This window comes from Mustela nivalis, assembly GCF_964662115.1.
Source record: "Mustela nivalis genome assembly, chromosome: 5".
Taxonomy (NCBI): domain Eukaryota; kingdom Metazoa; phylum Chordata; class Mammalia; order Carnivora; family Mustelidae; genus Mustela; species Mustela nivalis.
In genome coordinates, this window is record NC_139024.1 from 147,181,405 (window position 1) to 147,197,319 (window position 15,915).

The 15,915-nt window shown below is 50.4% G+C and overlaps 1 protein-coding gene across 1 annotated transcript in view; it reads left to right on the forward strand.

Annotated features, from left to right (window-relative positions):
* The window catches only part of GMPR (guanosine monophosphate reductase), a 41,843-nt gene that overhangs the window by 13,282 nt on the left and 12,646 nt on the right, over positions 1–15,915 (forward strand). The window contains exons 4-6 of the mRNA XM_082731839.1: positions 562–735; positions 10,344–10,425; positions 13,857–13,963. Of these exons, the coding sequence (XP_082587965.1) occupies positions 562–735; positions 10,344–10,425; positions 13,857–13,963 (363 nt within the window). The remainder of the gene's footprint in view (positions 1–561; positions 736–10,343; positions 10,426–13,856; positions 13,964–15,915) is intronic.

Here is a 15,915-nt window from a genome sequence, read left to right on the forward strand (position 1 = left end):
GCCATTTTGCCTTTTTTGTAGGAACCCTGAATCTTGCGGTTTTGTGAGTAGGTTACGATTTGCATATTGTGATCGTATTGTATGGAGAGTGCCGATGAAAACAGGAGGTTTTATCAGAGGAGTTTGGGCATCTTCCCCGCCTTCTGTTCCCGCTGCCGGCTGCCCAGGGTGACAGCCATGGCGTTGGTGGGAGGATGTCTGTGCTGACTGGCCGCCCCTCGTTCTTCCTGCCTCTCCTCTTTTCCAGGAAGAGCAGAATTCGCATCGGCAGCTCGATGGTTCAGGGTTCCACACGGTGGGAGGAAATGAGGGAAAAGCCAAGGACTAAGTTTCCTGTAATTAAACCTCTGTTTACTGGAAGATTCTGTGGCCAAGGACGAGTCTCCTTTCCCTTCCGTGCGGTGTGTTTCTTGAGCAGATCCACCGTGTGTGTCTTTGGTCTGGGCACCCTCAAAGACCCACAGCATCTCCCCAGGATAGAGAATGGACGGAGGGAGGGTCTCACTTTTGAATGCCCCTGATTCCTCACGTCTTGTGCCTTTTTGCTTTATTTTGGGACAGCACGTCGCCGTGAGTTCGGGCAGCGGGAAGAGTGATCTGGAAAAGATGAGCGACATCTTAGAAGCGGTGCCACAGGTCAAGTTCATATGCCTGGATGTGGCCAACGGGTATTCAGAACATTTTGTGGAGTTCGTGAAACTGGTGCGTGCCAGATTTCCAGAACATACCATCATGGTAGGTATGGCGGAACACTGTCTAGATGGGGAAAGCAAAGAGAGGGGGTTGTTCAGCGTGTTGGGGGAGCTGTGTTGGTGCCTTCTTACTGGGACGAGTTGAGATCATTACAAAAAGAAAAGGCAGCGTCAGTGGAGGGTCTGCATCCTGGCTCTCCAAAAAAATCTAAAATCCAAATCAGCATCATAAGGATGCGGGCTTTTGATCTCTGCTACGTGTCATCAGATGTTTCTTACCATGGGATGCCTTTGTTGTTGTTTTTTAAAGATTTTATTTATTTGTCAGAGAGAGAGACAGAGCACAAGCAGGGGGAGAAGTAGGCTCACCGCTGAGCAGGGAGCCCGATGTGGGACTTGGTCCCAGGACTGGATCCCAGGATCCAGGACCAGGGATTTCAGTGTGGGACTCGATCCCAGGACATTGGGATCATGACCTGAGCCGAAGGCAGATGCTTAATGACTGAGCCACCCAGGTCTGTGTTGTGCCTTACCAAGGAGCTCATATTTAAAAAATGAAAGTAGTGTAACTGGGTTTGAGTTTAACCCGTTTGGGCCATCTGTACCCCTCTCCTAACTGGCCAGCAGAACAGTCTCCTGTAACAGTTAAAATCTCCCAGGTGAACAGGAGCCAAAGTAATCCGCTATTATCTGCAGATCGGCTGGAGTATTGTTTAGTCTCTGACCTTTGTTCTTGACTTTTGTGTATTTTCCTAATTATGAACATCTTCACTGGTCAGAACGTTCATTGGCTATTGCTGGGAAAGGCGGGTTTGTAGCAAAAGGGATTAGAAGCTCTTGGGTTAAACTGGGTCTTTTGGAAAGTTTACATCATGATGATGTGCGTCCCTCCTGGTCTTAACTAACGTGACATTGATAGATTGGCCACTAGATAATTGACCTGCGTCTCCATTTTTGTAAATTCGGAATTTTATTTCTCCCCGCGTTTCATCGTCGTAAGGAAGTGGGGACACAGGAACTGTTTCTGTTAGTGGAGTTAAATCTTCGGTTAAGAGTTCATGAGGATTTTTGAGAGCAGTATTTCTGTGCTTTCCACTCAGATGAGAAGAAAGGATCGAGAGTTGTCCCAAGGGCAGCAGCTGTATGGTGTGGGAAGTTGGATGGGAGACCAAAAAATTAATTTTATCCTCCATAATAGTACTGTAGGTCATTTTTTTTAAAAGATTCTATTTGTCTGAGAAAGCACGGGCAGGGGGAGGTGCAGAGAGAGAAACAGATTCCCCGCTGAGCAGGGAGCCCGATGCGGGGTTCAATCCCAGGACCCTGAGATCATGACCTGAGCCGAAGGCAGATGCTTAACCTGCTGAGCCACCCAGGTGCCCCTTGTCATTGGTTTGTTTTGATCTCTGTAAGGAGCAGGAACTGTTGTCCCACATTTATCCAGGATGAGGAATCTTGGGTCTGATGTCTTCTTAGACTTTCTGGATGGTTCACAAGGCCATACCAATACCGACCGGCTAAGAGAGGACTTGAAGCCAGGTCATCTCTATCTGGTACCTGGTGTCCTGAGCCCCTTCTGTCCCCAGCCACCTCTGGTAATGTTTTCTTGTACAGGAGGGAACAGAAAGCATGACTCCCAGGAGAGCAGAAGCCCCCGGCCCCTCAGCTGGGACCTCGTCTCTCTAAACAGTGTTTGGTATTCAGTGTAAATTCTGTGCAACAGTGGATGGCACTAGAAAAAGCATGATGCACAGATATTGGCCAGGAGTGGAGGCCTTTGTTTATTCCTCGTGGAGGGAAGGAGATCAAGCAGGCCCAGGGTTGCTGTTGATGGTCCTTTTATCTGAGGTGAGACGGGCCTAGATCTTTCTAGATGTTTCTAGTGCACCTCTGGTGGGTTAATTGCCCTGGGGATGGAAGTGACTGATAAAGTTGGAAGTTGTGCTTTACCTCCTCTGGCATTTTTGGGGTGTAAGAGAGAGTTCTGAAGGGTTAGGAATCAGAAATGACATGGTTTGGGTGAGGCCACTCAGTGGTGCCCCTTTCTTTTTCTCTGGTAATTCTTGCATTACATTGTGAAATAGGACATGTGTGCAGATGAGTGCTTGGAACATTCATGTTTAATAAATGGTCCTAAGATAAACGGTCTTTCTAGGACACCTACACTCAGAAGCCCCTCCTCCCATCCAAGATGAAAGCCCCACCTTGAGTCTAGCCATCATTTTCTTCCTTGTGTGTCTCTGGTTTCACCACTGCTCATGCTTTCTAGTTTTCTTTTTCTTTTTTTAATAAAGATTTTATATATGTATTTTTTGGGGGGGGGGGAGTGACCATTAGAGAGAGATCCAGTGGGAGGAGAGGCAGGAGGGAGATGGAGAAGCAGACTCCCCGCTGAGCAGGGAGCCTGATGCGGGACTCGATTCCAGGACTCTGAGAGCTTGACCTGAGCCCACACCCAAGAGCTGGACGCCCAACCGACTACCCGAGGAACGAATCATTAATACCACTGCCCACCTGCCCCACCCGCGCCTTCCCCTTGCGCTACGTGGCGGCTGGTTGCGACACCGTTTGAATCGCTAACTTGGTGCCCCTAAGGTTGGTGTGGCCCCAGGAGCCTAGTCACGCTGGGGAAGTCACACAACCTTCTGAGTGTCATTTTCCTCACCTGTGGAAGGGTAGTCGAGGATCATGGCGGCTGGAGAATTACAGGGAGTGGGGGATCAGATGGCGTGATGTGTTGGGTACCGTGCGGTATTCAGAAAATGTTTGCCGGCTAGTAGTACCGTTGAGGACAGGTGCCCTGAGCGCTGAGTCACAGAGGAGAGGAAGAATGGAAGGAGGTGGGATAGGGTGGGGAGGGGTTATTCATTTTTGTTTCAAGAAGATGGAGAAAACCCGTACCACTTCTCTCAAAAAGGGTAGGTGATAGCGGAAATCAGCGAGAGCCCTGGAACTTTGTCTCACTTGCTCCCGACCATTGGCTGTGAGTTTTATCTTGAAGCTGGGCTTGCCAAGGGCTGAGGGGAGCCCCCCGCTGTGGAACCCCGGGAGCCCGTGGGTGCGTCACCCCTTAGGGATGCAGACCAGGGGACGGGGCGGTGCAGGTGCAGAGGTAGGCCGGTAGCTCAAGAGAAGGAGCATTGTCCCAGAGCTTTGTACCGAGTTTGGGGGTTGCCATGGGAATGAGGCCGGGAGGGAGGGGTTGGCACAGCGTTCCCACGGCCCTCTGGGCAGCTACCACCCGCAAGTGCCTCTTCAGCGTCTGCTGGTTGGCTCTGGGATGTGTTTTCATTGTTCCTGTTGGTTTCCCCAGTGATGAACGTTGGACTTGGCGAGGTAGACGCATTATTCCTGAGGCGTTCTTTGCTTGCACTGACCCCTGAGATCTGGGCTTCGTTTGGAAACCTCCACTACTCTTAACACCCTTAGTTTTGGAAGTCTAATTTCCCTTACGACTTTTGGATGCATTACCAGTGTTCTGGAACCAAAAGGTATACAGTACAGTCATCATGATGGCTCTGGTGCCGTGAACAGGAGGGGTGCTCAGAAATGCTCTCAGTTGAGGCTGGTGGTTCTGGGGGTCTGTTTTAGGCTCCCTGCAGGAGCGAGGGCTTGTTACTTCCCCTTCCTATACATCCTGGGTTCGTGTGCACACCCCATTTCCTGGAAGCCTTTGGCCTACTTTGCCACATAGAAAGAGGAGAAAAGCAGGGATTTTTAGAAAACTTTGACAGACGAGGGTCCCATAGAAGGTGCTGGCTGCTCCGACAGTGTAGTAAGCCCCAGGGCCATTTGCTTGGTGGCTTCCAGAGAGGAAGGAGACAGATGTGTTCCAGGTGCTGTAGAATAAGGGGTGGGTGGGATACTTCTGATGATGTCTAGTCTTTGAGCATGGATAACAGCACCTGCTTTTACTGACGTGAAACTCTGTTTTAGCTCGAGGAACTTTCTGAGGCTCACATAGCCACTAAGAGGTGGGCCTGGGGTTCAGAGCCGGTCGCCTGGCCCCATGGCCCGTGATCTTCTATTACACCACTCCGCAGCCAGCTGCTGGGACACGGGTGTCCCTGTGTAGTGTCTGACAAGCAACTTTGCGCTGGTGGCTCTTCCTCACTTGGTCGTGAAGAGGTAGGTCTGTGACACCCCGTCTGTTGAGGGCAGACTAGAGGCCCAGCTCCACGCCGCTGGGGTAGGCCACCTTGGCCACGGTTGACTGATCCCCAGGTAGCCGTGGGCACGGCCTCAGCATTTCTGCACATGGCCAGTGACTCAGTCTCCTGCTGGCGTTCCTTCTCCAGCACTCATGATCAGACACGTTTCAGAGCCACAGGGGGACACAACCTGCTCCAGCCCTCTTCCCAGGGAGGCAGACAGACGCTCTTTAGAATTTCCTGCAGGCTGTCCGCTGTGGGCGGCCTCCCTTGTGGAGTGTGGAACGTGCCTCACTGAGGGACAGGAGGTGGTTACGGCAGACCGCGCCCCTGAGTTGCCTGGGTTTCCTGGCTTTACCCTCTTCCTGGCACTGGTGTGAGCTGGAACTGGGCTAGAAGCCGTGAAGGGCCTCATTATCCAGGTGGTATGTGGGTCTCTGAGAGTCCTGTAGTAAACTGAGTTTAATGTGCCATAAAAGATGGTTATCACCTTGATAGATACTTGATAGCTACTTCCTGCTTCCTGCTTCCGTGTTTGGCATCGGGACAGTTCTGTGTGCTTAGGAGAAGGTACTATCCTTAGCACGCCACCACTTTTTTTTTTTTTTTTAGGATTTTATTTATTTATTTGACCGAGAGAGAGAATACAAGCAGGGGGAGCAGCAGAGGGAGAGGGAGAACCAGGCTCACGGGAAAGTGGGTAGAGAAGTTACTGATGTATAGGTCCTGAATTTCAGTTTGGGATGAAGAAACGTGGTGGGGACGGATGGTGGTGATGGCTTCATGACCTTGCCACTTAAAAAAATCACTAAAAACAATGCATTTTATGTCATGGATATTTGACCACAATTAAGTTTAAAAAAAAGTGAGCAAAACAAACAAACAAACAAACAATATACAGAAAGCATTCTTAAGTAGAGGGACTAACATTTTATTGAGCACCAAACTGAGAGCTGGGCTTTGTACTAGGAACTGAATAGAACTTTCTATGTAAACCCTATCTTGACCACACCAAGTGGGTGTGGTTCGTCCTACATTCTAGCAGGAGAAATGGAGCCTCCTAGATCTTCCTTCATTGCCTGGATGTAAGGGTCTGCCTGTGGACCCCGGGGGCTTTCTGAACCTACCTTGTCTTAGATGTCTGGGTCTAAAGGAAAGCTGGCAACATCGGGGCAAAACGGTCTTGGTTTTGGTTTTGGCCCAGGGGAACCTCTTTAAACCTGTTGCTTTTTTTTTTTTTTTTTTTTTTGCTTTTTTGCTTTTCTTTTCTTCTTTTTTGTTTTTGGTGTTTTTTGTTTTGTTTGTTTGTTTTGTTTGCTTTTGTTTTTCACTGGGCCCCCATGCCTCTCCTTGACCTTGAACAGAGGGAGACTGTCTCCCTCAGCAGAGCTTGGGAGTGTGGGCCCTGGAGGGGGCTCGGGCTGCCCCGCGGACATTCCTGCCTGTCTCGGTACCCCCTGCTCCCTGGGAGGGTCCAGAGTTTGCAGTTGGTCGTGGACGCCCGGGAAACGAGCCTGTGCTGCATTTGTGGCCACGTTCCGGCCGTGCTATCTGCACCAGCCAGGAGCTGCATTGGGCCCAGATAGGCTGGATCCTGCTTATCACCCAGGCCAGCCGCATGTGCCGGCATCCCTCCTACCTCCCCGCTGAATCACCCCTGAATCGAATCACCCCATGCGCTGTTTCCTGGGTGGGGCCTGAGGCCAAGCCGGGGGCCCCATCACGTCCTGTCGTCCTTCTCACGTCTGATTTTGCCTTTCCCTTTCTCCCTTAGTGTTTGCCTTTCTTGGTATCCACTTTGATGAGATGGCTTTTTACTCCTGCATGGGGCAGGTCAGCCTTCCTGCCTCTGTCTTCCGCATCCTTGTTGAGTTGTCCTCGTGCCGGAGGTGCTTCCTGTTCACTCTGGGTTTTTCCGCCCGGCTGCTTCTCTGCAGTGACCGATCACCTTCCAGCCACTGGTTAAGGAGCTCCACCGGTGGCCGAGGGAGAATGGGGACACCCATGCAAGCCTCCAGCCTACCAGGAAGGGTCACCGTCCTCATGCTTTAAACTTACTTTGAGGGCGCCCGGGTGGCTCATTTGGTTAAGCGTCTGCCTTCAGCTCAGGTCATGATCCCAGAGTCCTGGGGTCGAGCCCCGCATCTGGCTTCTTGCTCAGTGGGGAGTCTACGTCTCCTTCTGCATCTGCATCTTCCCTGCTTATGCTCCCTCTCTCTCAAATAAATACAGACGATCTTTAAAAAAAAATAAACTGACTTTGAGTCTGTGTGGTTGGACCTGGTGCATCCGTCATGAACTGGCTTGAATTTATTTGGTGTAAAGAAGGCCCTTTAGAAAATCAAATGATTTGTTGGCAGCACCAGATTGGTGGTAGAAAATATCCACACTGAAAGTGAAACTATGGAGGGAGCTGAGAGTAACTTCTTCTGAGTTATGTTTGTGTGTATTTTCATTTTTTAATTGTTTTTATTTTTAAAATTAAAAAAAAAGTTTTCTTTTTTAGTAAGACCAGTGGTGAGGGAGACTTGAGAGCTTGGAGTCTTGTTTCTCGAGTTCCTATTAACTCCTTGGCTACAAAGTTGATGTTGGTCCTTGTGCTGAAATAAAACAAAACTCAAAACCCCAAACCACCAGACTTTGTTATAAAATTAATGCAATTCCTGGGGTGCCTGGGTGCCTCAGTCGATTAAGTGTCTGACTCTTGGTTTCTGCTCAGGCTGTGATCTCAGGGTACTGGGATCAAGCCCTGCGTCGGAGTCTGTGTTCAGCTTGAAGTCTGTTTTGGATTCTTTCTCTCCCTCTGCTCCTCCCGGTTGTGATCTCTCTCTCTCTCTTTCTTTCTTTTCTTTTTTAAGATTTTATTTATTTATTTGACAGATAGAGATCACAAGTAGGCAGAGAGGCCGGCAGAGAGAGGAGGAAGCAGGCTTCCCACTGAGCAGAGAGCCTAATGTGGGGCTCGATCCCAGGACCCTGGGATCATGACCTGAGCCAAAGGCAGAGGCTTTAACCCACTGAGCCAGCCAGGCGCCCTGCTCTCTCTCTTTCTCTCTCAAATAAATAAATCTTTAAAGAAAAAAAAAAGGAATGCTGTTCCTACTCTAGAATCCAGAGAATTTGGCAGAAAAAATTTAAAAGTTGGGTAATCCTTTCCTTTGTACATAACTTGTTAGCATCTGGGGGTACGTTTTCATGTACTCGTATACTTGTGGGGTTTTCTCGTTATCGTTGTTTTTAGCAAAACTGAGATCTTACTGTTTCCTTCTCTTTCCCCTAACATGATACCAAAAGTGGCTCAATGTTTTCCCGCACCATCAGACCCATCCTAAAAACCTCACGTAGCTGAGAAACATCAGGTTGTTGAACCATTCCCATTTTGGGTAATACATGTGCAGTTCTGCACTGTTAGAAATAACACGCATTCTCGTGTTTAAATCGTTGGCCTCAGCTGTGAGTGTTCCCTCCAGAGAGGATCCTGAAAGTACACTCACTAGATCAAAGGATATTTGTATTCTTGCATTTGCTCTGTGTGGACAAATTGCTTCCCAGGGAAACCTGTGCTAAAGGAGACCTTGCACCAGCGGAGAAAGACAGTGTCTGTTTCCTCTTTGGTATTTAGTCGTGATTGTCCTTGATAATTTGAGTGACGAGTACTACCTCACTAGTATCTGACTTTGAATGTGATGATTAGAGGGGCACCTGGTTAAGCATCTGCCTTCGGTTCAGGTCATGATCTCGGGGTCCTGGGATCGAGTCCCAGCGCAGGCTCCCTGCTCAGAGGGGAGTCCACTTCTCCCTCTCCTCCTTCCTCTGATGTTCTCTCGGGCTCGCTCTCTCTCTGTCAAATAAATAAATAAAATCTTTAAAAAAAAAAATAAATACAGTGATTAGCGATGGTGAATGCTTTCCCTGTGTGCATTGGCCACTTTTATTTATTTATTTTTAGTTTGTTCATGTCCTTTGGCAGTCACTTTGTGAGGCATTAGCATTTCTTTTGCAGATTTGGGGGAGCTTTAATCATGTTAGGAACGCAGGGTCATAATCGCAGGGATTTTTCTGTGCCACGTGACTTGCCGCTTCGTTTTGTTGATTATATGAGTGTGCGTGTGTGTGTGTGTATACCTATAAATCTTTTTTCCATTTTTATGGTTATGAGAGTCACGTCTTCGAGGTGTTCTAAATCTGGAAGGGCACAACTTTTAAGTTAACTCTTGCATCCATCTGAAGCTGGTTTTGGGGACCAGTATGAATGAGAATCTATGATCTTACTTCCAGAAGCTCCCTTTCCCCAGCACCATCCGTTGAAACCTTGTTCTGCTGCTTACTGATGTGTAATGTGCCCCTCATTATACACAATATTCTCAATGTCCCGGTCCTTTTTCTGGACTGTCTAGCATTTTCAGTGGTCAGATGGCTGTTGGATTAAAGCAGCTCTGAGTTAAAAATATACCAAGTTTGTGTAGGTTAAAAAAGAAAAATACCCCCCCACCCCACTCCACCAACCCAGGAATGAATTCAGTGAAAAGAAAAAGACACTGGCACTTCAACGCAAAAAAAAAAAAAAAAAAAAAAAATCATGGTAGCATGAGTAGGCATGCATTTCCCAAAATAAGACTCTGTGCTGTCGTGAATGTTCAGTTAGGCATCTCGCCAAGGAGCCAATGGACCAGCCAAAGAATCTGCAGGGCAGTGAGTTATAATAGAGAGGGCTGTTTTCATGCTCACCTGCCCTTGCAGGGAAAGAACTTGTAGAGTCTCCAAACCAGATGCATCCTTAAGGTTTTAAGCTTCTGCCGTGTCCTGGCTTCCTGGTTTCTTCTTAGGGCCACAGCCTTGAGTTCTGAAATTGGAGTGGGATGCAGTGGTGTTGGTCCATAAAAGCTCACCTGCCCTTTCTTGTCCGGGTGGAAACCACCAACCCTTGCGGGGGGGACACACAGGCATTCCCCATTGGTGAGATGATCACCAGGTTTCGTATTCCAGAGGTCCTGGAGTTCCATAAATGTTCGTCAAGGATGGTGTCGTCTCTGAAACACATTATGCCCCACAGTAAAGGTGATAATCATCTGAGAGAGTGTTTCGTTGCTTTTTTTAAAAAATATATTTGGGTTCTCTGTAGGATTTTACTTTGTCCACCACAGACATGTTCAAACGCTCTGCCCTAGATGGCCACCAGTCTCTTGTAGTTCTAAAAATTACACACTTGGCATACCTTCTCCTGCCATCAGCTCAGCCCACTGTGGTCTCAGGTGTCGGATTCTGTGTTCCTGTTCATTAGAGGAGGACACCAGGGGACTGTCCTGACCCACCATCTAGATTTGCTCTAGAATCAGAGATTCAGTCCATTGTGCTGCTGACCTCCCTCTCTTGGCCCCCAGGGCACCTGGTGACTTCAGGACGTGTCTGACTGTGTGGCCAGGTGTGGAGTTGTTCATTGCCTCCTCTTTGTGTCACCAGGAATAGTCTGTGATCATGGGCTGTGTTCTTTCTGTCTCAGGCAGGGAACGTGGTAACAGGGGAGATGGTCGAAGAGCTTATTCTTTCTGGAGCAGACATAATCAAGGTCGGCGTTGGACCAGGTAAGGCTTGCTGGGAAGTCCCGCAGGGGCTGTGTGGCAGGCGCTGGGGTGTGGGGCTTGGGGAAACTGGTGATGTGGTCAGAAGGGAGCCCCCGGGGGCCCCAGCCACAAGCATAAAGCCCTTTTCTTTTGGAAGTATCACACCACTTTTGGAAGTTGAGCTTCCAAAAGAAGCTCTTTTAGGAAATGTCATTGGGTTGCTTTCTGATGCCCCCACGGAGGGCTTAAAGGAGCTGGGATGTGGGTAGAATGGGAGGTCCTGGTTTTCAGAGCACTAACGTGGAAGAAGAGAATGCAGGTTTCATCAGTGATCTCATGAAGCTTGAAGAGGAAGGCCAGGGTGTGAAGAATCGTGGGGACGGTTAATGGACATGACTCCGTCTCCCCCGTCTCCTCACCTGATACATATCCAGCTCTGTTTGCCCATATCCTCTTGGGCATTCTCTCCTAGGACCACCCAATGGCATCTTGAGTTGGGGGGGAGCAAGGCAGAGCCTTTCTCTCCTTGACCGGGCAGCTCCTTTCTCTCCTGGGCCAGGTGGCGGCCCCCTTTCCCTTTGGCGAGCCTTGAGCACGAGCGTGCCTGTTTCCACCTTCTCCCTCGCACATCCCTTCCTAAACAAACACTAACGTTGGAGAGGAGGGAAGAAGCTATACATTCTCAGCTGGGAATAAAAAAATAGCAAAGATTTTTAAAATACCACCCACCCAAAGAACACTACCAAAAAAGGAAGCAAACCGTCAAGCCATATGAGAAGAGTGTGGGAATGCACGGCAGGGGGCAGGAGACATCGTTGTGTTGTTGACTTGGCACAGCCATCGGCCTTGCGGGAACCGGATGTGTATGAAGCAAGGATTAGGGAAGAAGAGGCTTCTGTAGGCTCCCCAGAGGACTGGAGTGTTTAATATCCAGGAAAACCCTCAAGATTGGGCTTTAGATACTTTATAGCTACTCGGGCCAACCAACGACGTAGTCCAAGCAAGAGGAATGACAGCTCCGGTTCTTACCGAGGAGCTCCCGGCTTAGGACAGGCTGTAAAAGACTGAGCTAGTAAAGAACAGGCTCCTAACAGACCAGGAAGACTCTTTCTTCCAAAAGCAGGACGCTCACGGGTCACCTGGTCCATCAGAGATACGTACAGAATGTCAACCAGCTGCCACCGCGCTGGGGGCGGGACATGAAGGTACATAGGTCGTCGTCTCGGCTCTCAAAGAGCTGTTCCTGAGGTACTCGAGGTAATTCCGAGCATGCAGCTGGTCTTGATTCCTTCCTGCACTCCCTCTGCATATACACTCTGGTTCCCCGGAAGACTGAGGGTCCTTCTGAGGTCGCTGTGTGCCCCACCCCCTCCCCCCAGCCCAGGCAGGCCTGTCTTAGTAGAACAGATATGACCAAAGAGGGTAAGAAGCTTTGTTAGAGGCCCTTCTTCAAACTGATTGGAGATGACATTTAAGTTTCATGAATTCTTTAGAGTAAAAATACCGAGTATTCCGTGAATGACAGCATTAAGAATGGGCGTCCTGCCTCTGTAACTGGGAGAAAACACGCATCTAATTTCTCCATTCAACCTGAGCATTAATCAAGACCGTTCCCATGCCTTGTTTGGAAGTCCTTCCTTGGCTCTTTCCAAGAAAGGTGACTGGCCTGATCTCTGTAGAGGTCTGTCCCTGGGGCAGAGCTCCGGAGCCCTGGGGTAGAGACCCCCTGCCTTCCTGCGAGACTCTGGCTGTGGGGTGGGAGTGGAGAAAAGCCAATTAGGAAGGAGAGATTAGGAAATGAATCCTGCCTTGCACAATGCCGGTCTGGTGCGTGGGGCAGAGGGTGCTTTGGCAGGGAGAGGCGCTCTGCTGGCTCCAGGATTGTGGGCAGTGCACGTGAGGATGAACGTGAAGAAATGTTATTCTGCCCTGTAGCTGCATGGGTCGGAGGAAAGGGGCTCCTCCATCCTTCTGGTTTTCTTGCTGAATCCAGGCCTGGAATTGTGGATGTGGTTCTCTGCCTCTTCCTGTCCCCTAGGTCCTGGAGAGAGATCTGGAGGGTGGGGGGCTGTGAAGGCATCAGGGGTGATGGAGAAGTGGGGGTTCCAGTAGCCTTGCCCCTGGGCCTGATGGCCCTGGAGTTCAAGCCCCGTTGACGGAGCTGGGAAACAGGGGAGCCACAGGCATGTGGGTGACTCATCTATTCTTAAGTTCACACATTCTTTTAGTGACTATTTATAGCCCCCTTCTCATGTAGGAGGCTCTGTTCTCAGCGCTGGGTCTACAACAATGACAGTCCAGGCAGCTTACCGTCCGGCGGAGAAAACACATCCCCTGCGCTCTTACACAAAGAATTATTTAAATGCCTCTGTTTGAAGTGAGCACTGTGCAGAACAACTCTCCCGAGGGAGTGACATTTAGATAAAGCCTGAAAGATGAGAAGCATTGGCAGGACCGGGGGCTTGGTTCATAGGGAGTGGTTGGACAGAAGGTACAGCACGTACAGGTACAGAGAATCCCCAGGGAGGGGGAGAAACTCCCTGTGCCCGAGGCACTGGACCGTCCTGTAGCTGGAATGTAGGAGGGAGAGCGAGGTGGTGGCCAAGGAGGGTAGCAGGTGGACCTTCAGGATTTTGGTCTGGGTGATCTTGGGGGGCCGGGGAGGGGTGCTCATTTGAGGGGAGGGAAGGTCCGGACTTGAACCGGGGTACAGGTGCTGGAGATGGTGGTACTCTGAGCGTGACTCAGCCTGTACCTAGCTGGAAACATACCCTGCAGACGGGTCCACCCACCAGGACTGGGGTTGACCATGGGAAAGCCAGAGGTCAAGGACAGTTGAGGGCATCTGGATGGCTGGTCCTGAAACAGAAGCTGGACCCGCATCCCAGGCTAGACGGGGACCCCGGACAGGACAGGCGGTCATGAGGACCAGGAGGCTGGGGCCCCCCGAGGACGGAGCTGGGCGGGAGGGGTGTGGGCATGGGCTTAGTGACAGACCGCAAGCCTGTGCGTCAGTGTTTCCAATTCTGTTTCATAGGCAAGGCCGAGAGGCTCAGAGAAGTTAGAAATTTGGCAGAAGTTGAAGGCAAAGAGGCTGTGGGAGGAGCCCTGGGGGTTCCCTTGAAGTCTAGCATGGTGGTGCTGAAAGGCGCAGGCCATGGAGAGGGACTGGATACAAGCAGGCAGAGGTGGGGGCTGATGTCATGGTGAGTGATGGTGACAGTGTCCCAGGCCTCAGCGGTTGACAATGATGAGGACCAGAGATCACGTGGCTTGATGGTGTGGCTCTCACCACTCGCCCCGCCCCGACAGAAGGAAAATGTTGTCATCTTGTGTCCCCTCCCCCAGTAAATCGGGGCTGGGCTGTGTGCCAGGGACGCAGTCTTGCTTCATAGCGCGTTCTGCTCATTCTCGACCATCTCTCTTTGGCCTCCACCTCTCCTGCCCTCCAGGTTCCGTGTGCACCACCCGCACCAAGACGGGAGTGGGCTACCCCCAGCTCAGCGCCGTGATCGAATGCGCCGACTCTGCCCACGGCCTGAAGGGACACATCATCTCCGTAAGTCTCCCACGGGGCAGGGGGATGGGTGTGAGAACATCTCGGGACTTGGGGGGAGGCCCCAGTTCCTGGGCCCCCGAGGAAGCCTGTTTCCTGGCTGCCCTTCGTCTCGTTGGCATCCTATGGGCTTGGCCGTGAGCCTGGCACCTTGGTCCCAGCACGAGGTCCCGCACACCTCGTGTGTCGCAGCAGGCATCTGGTCCCAGCCCAGTCGCATGTGGCAGAGACCCAGGCCCCCCTCCTTACTGACTCGGCACTGAGGGACGAAGACACGGGAGCCAGTAACGACTCACGGCGTCGGGTGGCGTGTTGGGGGATTTGTGGGGAGCCTGGAGAAGATGCCACATGCTTGTTTGCTACAAAGCACCCCAGCCTGGGTGGATCAAGGAAGAGGCAGTCCCTGTCTAGCAGGTGTGGAGGCTGGAAGTCCGAGCTTGAGGTCTCAGCGGGGTCTAGAGGGCTGCGGGGAAGGCTCTGTTGCAAACTTCCAGCGCCCGTGGCTGGTGGCACCATAGCTCCTGTCCTCATGTGGCGTCCTCTCTGTGCGTATGTGCGCGCATGTCCACATTTCTCCTTTTGGTAAGGATGCCAGTCATGTTGGATTAGGGGCCACTGGTCCCTTACCGGAGTGAGAGTGGATCCAGTGACGTGTTGGGGGCAGAAGGACGTTGCAGTAGGTTGAGGCGTCTATGGGAAGGGATGAGACCGTGATCTAGCAGCACTTCCAGGAAGCTCCTGGCAGGACAGCAGCCTGGGATGCAGCCACTAAACATTAAAGATTGAGTGAATGAGTTAATGCCAAGTTAGTATCTGTCCTCAGCGTAGCCGTAATTCGGATCCTCCTTCGCTGATGCGGCAACCATTCAGACCATCGAAGAGATAATCCTGGCTCTCCCTTCCAGGTAAAATGCTCAGAATAGGAAAGAACATGTGGGGTAAAATTGGGCAGACTCAGAACCATGGCTTCCACTTAATGTGTCTTTCTTTTTTAACATGATATTATATATATATATTTTTTTTTCTCTTTTTTTTACGAATTCTGAATTCATAGTGTAATTGTAGTGGTTCCATAACAGTGTTGACTCGACTGTATTAAATTAAACTCTCAGACCTTTTCCCTGTCCAGTTGCTGAACCAGTCTCCCACATTAAGTAATTGATAGATGATTTAAAAAAAAAATTTACAAATGCATCAGATTACATATCCCTGCAAAATGATGTCTTGTTGATTTCACCCCAGCTCTGCAACAAGTTGACCTGTGATTTCTGGACGTGCTTTGAGGATACGATGCTACTCTTTAAATACATGCTCCTTCCCTCGTTTTGAGCCCCAGTTTAGCATTTGAGGGCTGTGACGGCTGTTGTCCTGTCCTGACCTCGTAGTCCAGGGCGGATTCCCATCCATTCTTCATGCAGGCTTTCCACCCATCCATCCAGTCCTTCAGCACGTTTTTATTGAGCATCTACTATGTGCTAGACAAGAAAGGTTTGTTGGTCGCTGACCGCTCTGAGACCCTGCATGCCTCACCCCTTTGCTGAGCTTTGGTCCCAGGGCCTGAGGGAACACTTATTTATTGTGTGCAAAAGGCTGAGTGCTGTGATCCAACTCACTGCACGGTCTCCGGGACACCAGTGAGTCCCAGGGGTTCCCTGGGGCCTTCTTCTGGGCTGGCTGCCTGAGAATCACCGGGGAAGCTTTCTTAAAAAGACATTCCTAGACCCCATCTAAGCAAAGATGACTCTTATGAGGTTGGCCCTGAAAGCATCCTATGTAATTAGTCCTACATCTCTACCACGTGACTGTTTTCACCATCAAGAGTCTTCCACAAAATTCGGGCCCTGTGTCCTGTATACCATTTCCATATCAGGGAGCTGTCAAATGAAGGGCTCTACTGGGAACATGTTCCGAGTTCCCCTACTTGTGTCCTTCTAGAAGTTTCACGCCTGCTTGTT